The sequence below is a fragment of the Mauremys mutica genome, chromosome 1 (assembly GCF_020497125.1).
Source record: "Mauremys mutica isolate MM-2020 ecotype Southern chromosome 1, ASM2049712v1, whole genome shotgun sequence".
NCBI lineage: Eukaryota > Metazoa > Chordata > Testudines > Geoemydidae > Mauremys > Mauremys mutica.
This window is the reverse complement of record NC_059072.1, coordinates 370,153,371-370,162,678: the sequence shown is the minus strand read 5'-3', so window position 1 is coordinate 370,162,678 and position 9,308 is coordinate 370,153,371. Positions and strand designations below refer to the sequence as shown.

At 49.5% G+C, this 9,308-nt stretch overlaps 1 protein-coding gene across 1 annotated transcript; it reads right to left on the bottom strand.

The window, feature by feature from the left end:
* Positions 1-3,048: 3,048 nt before the first annotated feature.
* Positions 3,049-3,996, bottom strand: LOC123361888 (olfactory receptor 52R1-like). Its single transcript, XM_045002087.1, has one exon. It carries the CDS (start codon positions 3,994-3,996, stop codon positions 3,049-3,051), a length of 948 nt encoding a protein of 315 aa, XP_044858022.1.
* Between the last annotated feature and the right edge of the window lie 5,312 nt (positions 3,997-9,308).

The following is a 9,308-nucleotide window of genomic DNA, read 5'->3' as shown; positions in this document are numbered from 1 at the left end:
TCAGCCTGGGACCTGACTTTGATCTTGCTTCAGTTGCATCTTTGATCTTTTCTTTTGGGGTGGACTCTTCTCACTTTGTTTGGGCTGTTGTCTGCATCTTCAGCCATTAGTGGTTGCACTTGATCAGGACAGGCTGGGGCTGGAGGTTGAGTCCATTATCCATCCATACCTCAGTCACACATCTGAACTAAACCGATAAGGTGACAGCAGGGTTTTGCAAAATGGAGTGAGCATTTCAAAATGGAGTTTGAGTTACTATATGGAGTCTTCTTAATAATAGTAATGAAAGAAAAGAAACAATTTCATTCTTCAGCTCTACACCATCTCCTGCTGCTTGCAGGCCCTCTGCTGAGCTGCTTCCAAAGCCTCAGTTAGTATATTATTCTTATCCAGGAGAGCCCGTTATCTCCCACCAGGACTCTTACAGTCTTCTCTAGCTGCTCAGTATCTGCCGCCAGCTTTTCCACCACCGTCAGAAACAACCATCCCCACCCCCAATCCTTATAAAGTGTATTATGCCCGTACAACTCTTGCCTTCTCCATCTGCTCGGCCAATTTGGCCGGGGTGAGGGGAATTTCGTCCCTGTCCCATCCAACCAGGGGAACCAACCGGAATAACAATTTGGCCACCGGTGCCCAGCAGGAGGTTCTACTCCAGCTGGGTATCTTGTCGGTGGCCACAGCCCCACATCCTCACTTACCCCACATGTGGCTACACCTCCTGGGGTATCATCAAATGTATCCTGTCGACTGCGCCAGGTGTCAGGCCAAACGGGGGGGGGGGGGGAGGCTCGGATACACTCAATGAAGCCACACCAGGTGTATAAGTATAACCGGTTTTATTGCCAAAGTACAATAAGCTTCCCAGCCTTCACTAAATACGTGCTTTCCAGCAAGCAAGAATCAATGCTTGCGCCCCTTCTGCTACGGACAGTCCCGGACTCAACTGCCTTGTCCTCGAGGGCTCGTAGCAGGCGCTGCTCCAGCGTGGGGAGTTCCTGGGCACCCACTAGGCCAAGGTCCACAGGTGAGACTGTTCGTCTAAAGCAATTCTCAGGACCGTTTTTTTCATCATCTCTTTCTAAGGGGGCGCATACATCCAAAAGCAGAGTCTGGCAGGAAACACTCCGGCTTTCCAGTCACACACTTACACTCTCAGGCCCCACTTCTCTCTCTACTTCTTTATCCAGTCGAGTGGCTGCAAGCCAGCCTGGCCAGTCAAAGCCAGTTCACTGCCACAGGATTCTTTGCTGCTTCTACACCATCTGCTCAAAAAACTCCCTGAGAAAGCACAGGAACAGATCTATACAGACACATGCCTGGAACCCCGACCAGGTGTATTCTATTTGCTACCCAAGATCCATAAACCTGGAAATCCTGGACGCCCCATCATCTCAAGCATTGGTACTTTAACAGCAGGATTGTCTGGCTATGGGGACTCTCTCCTCGGGCCCTATGCTACCAGCACTCCCAGCTATCTTCAAGACACCACTGACTTCCTGAGGAAACTACAATCCATCAGTGATCTTCCAGAAAACACCATTCTGGCCACTATGGATATGGAAGCCCTCTACACTAACATTCCACACGAAGATGGACTACAAGCCATCAGGAACAGTATCCCCGATAATATCACGGCTAACCTGGTGGCTGAACTTTGTGATTTTGTCCTCACCCACAACTATTTCACATTTGGGGACAATATATATCTTCAAGTCAGTGGCACTGCCATGGGTACCCGCATGGCCCCTCAGTATGCCAACATCTGACTTAGAACAACGCTTCCTTAACTCTCGTTCCCTAACGCCCCTACTCTACTTGCACTACATTGATGACATCTTCATCATCTGAACTCATGGAAAAGAAGCCCTCGAGGAATTCCACCGTGATTTTAACAATTTCCATCCCACCATCAACCTCAGCCTAGACCAATCCACACAAGCGGTCCATTTCCTAGACACTACTGTGCTAATAAACGATGGTCACATAAATACCACCCTATACCGGAAACCCACTGACCGCTATACTTACTTACATACTGACAGGGGATGGATCACTTGATGATTCCCTGTTCTGTTCATTCCCTCTGGGGCACTTGGCACTGGCCACTGTTGGCAGACAGGACACTGGGCTAGATGGATCCTTGGTCCGGCTCAGTATGGTTTTATTATGTTCTTATGTGCACAGAGGTCCAGTTATCAATAACTAGAAGGATGGCAAACCAGTGAGTTCCACATTGACCGATTCCCCAGTTTGTCGCACTGACACAGCACAGTAAGGTCAGGAAAGGGTCTAATGCAGAGGTGGGCAAACTATGGGCCACATAAGGCCCACGGGACCGTCCTGCCAGGCCCCATAGTTCCCGGTTGGGGAGGCTCGCACCCGGCCCCTCCCCTGCTGTTTCCCCTCCCCCGCAGCCATGCCGCCGCGTGGGCAGCACGGCTTACTCCAGCTGGGCGGCGCGGCTGCCAGTCCTGCTGCTCTGAGTGGCATGGTAAGGGGGCGGGGAGCGGGGGGTTGGATAAGGGGCAGAGGGTCCCAGGGGGTAGTCAGGGGAGAGGGAGCAGGGAGCGGTTGGATGGGGCGGAGGTTCTGGGTGGTGGTGGTCAGGGGACAGGGAACGGGGGGGTTGGATAGGCATGGGAGTCCTGGAGGTCCAGTCAGGGGGCGGGGTGTGGATAGGGGTCAGGGAAGTCAGCGGACAGGGATCAGAGGGGGTTGGATAGGGAATGGGGTGCCAGGGACGGGGTTATGGGCAGGGGGTCATGGGAGGGGGTGGCCGGGGACAAGGAGCGGGGGGTGGTGGATAGGTGGAGGGTTCTGAGGAGGGCAGTCAGGGGGTAGGAATTGGGAGGGGGCGGATACTACCCGGCTCTCCATACAGTTTTGCAACTCCGATGTGGCCCTTAGGCCAAAAAGTTTGCCCACCTCTGGTCTAATGTCTCTCTGGCTGCCCGGTCAGTAATTCAGGGAAGGGGGCCCAGCACCAAGTCACCAGCCAGCTCTGCAAGGAGCTCGGTCTGAGAGCCAGAGCACCAGGAGAAAACTTTAGGTCCCTTTATGAGTAAAGAGCCAGAGCAGCCTGTCCTGGATCTGTTTGGTCCTCACCCCGTAGATGATGGGGTTGAGCATGGGGGGCACCAGGAGGTACACATTGGCAATGAGAACATGGAAATGCAGGGGCACATTGTGGCCAAACCGGTGTGTGAGTGAGGAGAAGAGAGCTGGGATGTAAAAGCTTAAGATGGCACAGAAGTGGGAGCTGCAGGTCCCCAAAGTCTTGAGCCGGGCGTCCTTTGTGGGGAGGCTGAAGATGGTCCTGAGGATCTGGGTATAGGACACAGAGATAAAAATCATATCCAGACCCCTCACACAGAATAGCACAAAGAGGCCGTAGTAACTACTGACGCTGATGTCGCCACAGGCCAGCTTCACCACGGCTATGTACTCGCAGTACGAGTGGGGCATGATGTTGGTTCTGCAATATGGCCGTTGCCTAACCAAGAAGGGATAGGGCAGTATGATCATGCTCCCACGCAGCACCACGGCCAGGCCAATCTTGGCCACCACGGCATATGTCAGGGTGGTGGAATATCTCAGCGGATCGCAGATGGCCACGTAGCGATCAAATGCCATGGCCACGAAGATCCCAGACTCCATCACGAAGAAGGAGTGAATGAAGTACATCTGGGTGAGGCAGGCACTGAAACTGATCTCCCTGGAATTGAACCAGAAGTTACTCAGCATTTTGGGCACGGTGGACGTGGACAGGACCAGGTCGGTGATGGCCAGCATGCAGAGGAAATAGAACATAGGCCTATGGAGACTCGGCTCCCTCTTCACAATGAACAGGATGGTGAAGTTCCCCAAGACGGCTATGGCGTACATTGCACAGAACGGGATGGAGATCCAGACATGGGCAGCCTCCAGGCCAGGAATGCCCAGCAGGATGAAGGTGGTGGGGTTGGTGAAGTTGGTGAAGTTGGATTCTGACATGGAGTAGGGGAGAAGTTGTTCAACTCTGAGGTGTTCCCAGATCCCAGTGTGATGGCTGCAGTAGAAAAGCCTGGATGGAGAGATAATGTTAATATGAAACACTACATGCACTAGTGGATACTTTTCTCATGGATGAAGCGGATTGGTTGCTTTTCACCCACATTTTCATTTTCGGACAAATGAATTATGAACAACTGACCCTACTAATGCCGATATCATATTTGTTGGTCTCCATGCATCAATAATTTCTACATGTTGTGGTCTGGGAAACCTTAATAGGTACCAGTAGGAAACCCAAGTGTGGTTACTGGTTATCCCTCATTGTTTCTTAATGCAATGAAAGCCAGGCTAGAAAGTCCATGCTATTCCCCAGGCACCCGGTGGCCCAAAATCTGAAATTGTAGAAAAAAAAGCTTTGCCAATCCATGTACCAAGAGGAAACATTCCAAGTAGAACCACCTGCGGGAAAAGACATTGGAGTCATCAATAGCTGTTCCATGGACACACCTGCTCATTCACAGTAGCGGCCAAAACAAAGAAAACGTTCAGATGCCTAAGGAATGGGATGGAGAACAACGTGCGCTGGAAACGCACTCACTTTTGATCACCCAGTCTCTATAAAGGATACAGCAGATGTAACATAGATTTCTAAGACAGGCTGTGAGAATGGGGGAGGCTGCCATATGCCGACGGACTGAAAAGTCTGGGACTCTTTAATTTAGAGAAGCCACAAAGAAGGGGGCATATGATACAGGAGAACAAAATAACAGAATGGAACTAATTACATTCCAATGGACAAACAGAGAACAGTTCCCAGCCAGTAATATCGATGGACATTTAGTGCTTCAAAAGGGCTAATTCCTCAAAGATGACATTCATCATTCATTCATGCCCGTCACCCCAACCGGGGTATGGGCCGCCAACCACAGATCTCCAGAGTCTTCTATCCTGGGCCATTCGCTCTAGCTGGTTCCAGGTATAGCCCATTTTTTTGCAATCAACCTGAAGGTCGCGTCGCCAGGTATTTCTTGGGCGGCCTCTTTTCCGCTTGCCTTGGGGGTTCCACCGCGGTGCCTGTCTGGTGATGTTGGTTGGCTGCTTGCGTAGTGTATGTCCTATCCAGCCCCACCTTCTCCTTCTAATTTCTTCCTCTGCTGGGAGTTGACGGGTCCTCTCCAAGAGGTGGATGTTACTGATGGTGTCTGGCCAGCGGATCTGGAGAATCCTTCTGAGGCAGCTATTAATGAAGGTCTGGATCTTCCTGGTGGTTGTTTTGGTTGTCCTCCAGGTTTCAGCTCCATACAGTAGGACTGATTTCACGTTGGAGTTGAACAGTCGAATCTTTATTGCCAAAGACAGCTCTCTGGAGCTCCAGATGTTCTTGAGCTGTAAGAAGGCTGCTCTTGCCTTACCAATCCTTACTTTGATGTCTGCGTCTGTGCCACCCTGCTGGTCGATGATGCTACCTAGGTAGGTGAAGGACTGTACTTCTTCCAGGGGGCGTCCATTCAGTGTTACTGGGTCGTTGCTGATGGAATTGATCCTAAGGATCTTGGTCTTGTCCTTGTGGATGTTGAGGCCAACCTGTGATGACGTGGCTGCCACTACGTTGGTCTTCTCTTGCATCTGCTGTTTACTGTGTGAAAGGAGTGCAAGGTCGTCGGCAAAGTCCAGGTCATCAAGCTGGGTCCACAACGTCCACTGGATTCCGTTCCTACGCTCGTAAGTGGATGTCTTCATAATCCAATCGATGACGAGAAGAAAGAGAAGTGGTGACAACAAGCATCCTTGTCTGACTCCGGTTCGCACCTGGAAGCTGTTTGTGAGCTGCCCTCCATGGATCACTCTACAGTGTATGCCGTCGTGTGAGTTCTTGATCAGGTTGACCACCTTTGCTGGGATGCCATAGTGCCGAAGGAGCTTCCAGAGGGTCTCTCGATCCACGCTATCGAACGCTTTCTCATAGTCAACAAAGTTGATGTACAACGAGGAGTTCCACTCCATAGACTGCTCGACTATGATGCGGAGCGTTGCTATCTGGTCCGTGCATGATCTGTTCTGCCGGAAACCTGCCTGTTCATCTCGTAGCTGTGGATCGACAGCATCCTTCATTCTCTCTAAGAGGACTCGGTTGAAGACCTTCCCTGGCACCGACAGGAGTGTGATTCCTCTATAGTTGTCACAGTTGCTGAGGTCTCCTTTCTTGGGGATTTTGATGAGATATCCCTCTTTCCAGTCAGCCGGAATCACTTCTTCTTCCCATATCTTCTCAAAGAGGGGGTACAGCATTTCCACTGAAGTATCCAGGTCTGCTTTCAGGGCCTCTGCTGGGATGTCGTCAGGTCCAGCCGCCTTACTGTTCTTCATCATGGTGATGGCTTTTCTGATCTCGGCTCTGCTTGGTTTATCGCAATTGATTGGGAGGTCCTCGTTGGCTGGGTCGATGTCTGGTGGATTTGGTGGTGCTGGTCTGTTCAGGAGTTCCTCAAAGTGCTCCGCCCATCTGTTCATCTGTTGTTCTATTCCTGTTATAGACTTTCCCTGCTTGTCTTTAACGGGACGTTCTGGCTTGCTGAACTTTCCAGACAGTCGCTTGGTGGTATCGTACAGCTGTTTCATGTTGCCGCTGTATGCTGCCTGCTCTGCTTCTGCAGCCAGTCCATCCACATAATCTCTCTTATCCTTCCTAATATTCCTCTTCACTGCTCTGTGGGCTTCAGCATACTCTTTTTGAGCTTTGGCCTTTGCTGCTCTAGTCCTGCTGTTGTTGACTGCTGCCTTCTTCTTCTTTCTGTCTTCTATCTTAGTCAAGGACTCTGCTGTGATCCACTCTTTCTGCTGGTGTTTCTTAATTCCAAGCACTTCCTGGCATGCTGACCTAAGCGTGTCTCTCACTTTCTGCCATCTGTTGAGTACACTGTCTTCCTCTTCCTCAGACCGATCCTGTAGTACTGAAAACTTATTCTTCAGCGTCAGTCCAAAATCTTCCTTGGTCTTATGGTCCTTCAGAAGGCTGACGTTGTACTTCACTCTTCTGTCTGACGCGTCTATCCAGTTCTTCAGCTTCAGCTTCAATCTGGCCACCACTAAGTGATGGTCGGACGCCGTGTCTGCTCCTCTTCTAACTCTAACGTCCTGCAAGGATCTTCTGAACTTCTTGCTAATGCAGACATGGTCGATCTGGTTTTCTGTCGTGCCTGCTGGCGATACCCAGGTACTCTTGTGGATCCGCTTGTGAGGAAAGATGCTGCCTCCTATGACCAGGTTGTTAAGTGCACACAGATCCACAAATCTCTCTCTATTCTCACTCATCTCTCCCAGAGCGTGGGTCCCCATGACTTGTTCGTATCCTGTGTTATCAGGTCCAATTTTGGCATTAAAGTCTCCCATAAGGATGGTAATGTCTTTGTCTGGGAGAGTCTCTAATATTTTCTGGAGTCTGTTGTAAAAGTAGTCTTTGTCCTCCTCTTCACTGTCATTGGTTGGAGCGTAGCACTGAACAACATTCATCTTAATCCTCTTCATTTTAGTTCTGAAGGATGCTGTGATGATCCTGGGACCATGTGCCTCCCAACCAATCAGTGCTCTCTGTGCCTGTTTGGACATCATGAAGCCTACTCCCTGTGTGTGGGGTGCGTTGCTCTCTTCATGTCCTGAATACAGCAACAGCTCTCCTGTCAACAGTCGTCTCTGTCCAGCTTGCGTCCATCTTGTCTCGCTAATGCCTAGTAGGGTCAGGTTGTTGCTCCTCATCTCTGCTGCAACCTGCGCCGTCTTTCCTGACTCGTACATGGTCCTCACGTTCCATGTGCCGATGGTAATCCTCCTGGTTGTAAGAAGGGTGATCGGCTTAGTGGCTTTCTCGCGGCTTTCACCACCCAGCGTCATGCGTCTTCGAGTTGAGACCCTTCTTTTTCCAGGCTAAAAGTCTCTGTTAACTCTATTGTTGGCGTTTCTGTAGCAAGCTGATTTTTACGGGGTGGAGTTGCTAGCCCCACGCCCAACCCTCCTCCTTTACCCTGACTTGGGACAGGCAGATGGCCCCAAAGGACCTCTCTGGTGGAGTTCAAAGATGACAAATTATCCAGAAAACTGATTGGGAGGTGTCATAAACAGATAGTTAAGGGTTAAGGTCTCCTTTACCTGTAAAGGGTTAACAAGCTCAGTGAACCTGGCTAACACCTGACCAGAGGACCAATCAAGGGACAAGATACTTTCTAATCTCGGTGGAGGGAAGTCTTTGTTTGTGCTTTTTGTGGTGTTGTCCGTTCTCTCTTGGGATTAAGAGAAGCCAGATGTATTTACAGGCTCTCCAAGCTTCCTGAAATAGTCTCTTCTATTCAATATAGTGAGTATTAGTTAAAAGGTGGATTAGTCTTTTGATTACTTTCTGTATTTGCAAATGTGTGTTTGCTGGAATAATATTGTATTTCTGTTTGCTGTTCTTGTACTATGCTAGGAGGGAGCGAGTCCCTTTAGTTTTTATAAGCTAGACCCTGTAATATTTTCCATCTTGGTGTTACAGAGATAGTTTTTCTTTTCTTTTCTTTTCTTTTCTTTCTTTTAATAAAAGCTTTTCTTTTTTAAGAACCTGATTGATTTCTTCCCTTGTTTGAGACCCCAGGGAATTAGTCTGACTCGCCAAGGATAGGTAGGGGGAAGAGAGGAGGGGGGAAGGTGAATCCTTCTTTGTTTTAGATTCAAGGAGTTTGAATCAAGATAGTCTCTCCAGATGACTGAGGGAGGGAAAGTCTGGGAGAGGGGAAGGCGGGGGAATGGTTTATTTCCCTTTGTGTTAAGACCCAAGGGGTTTGGGTCTTGGATTTCCCAGGGAAGGTTTGGGAGGAATGGAAAGTGTACTAAAACACTCTATTTTTGGTTGGTGGCAGTGCTATCAGATCTAAGCTAGGATTTAAGCTTAGAAGGGTACATGCAAGTCCCCACCATTTGGACGCTAAAGTTCAAAGTGGGGAATAAACCTATGACATGGTTGGCAGCGGTTGGGATTTTTTAAGAACCAAAAGCCAGTGAGATATTTTTCTCTAGCTGTTTGGAAAAGCAGCCTGAGGGCAGAGGTGTTAAGTTTTCTAACAAGGCTTTGTTAGAAGGGATTTCCAGCTGGGCTTAGCTGGAGGGTAATTACAGCTTGCAGAAGACAAGTCACAAACCAGTTTTTCTGGTCTCTTCTGAGTCAGAGAAGTCCAGTTAAAAGCTGCGAGTCAGCAAACACCAGCAAAAGGCATTTGCAAATGAATGTTTTTGGTTTTTTTTCTAATTCATTCGGGCATAGAAAGGTGAGGAAATCTCTGTGA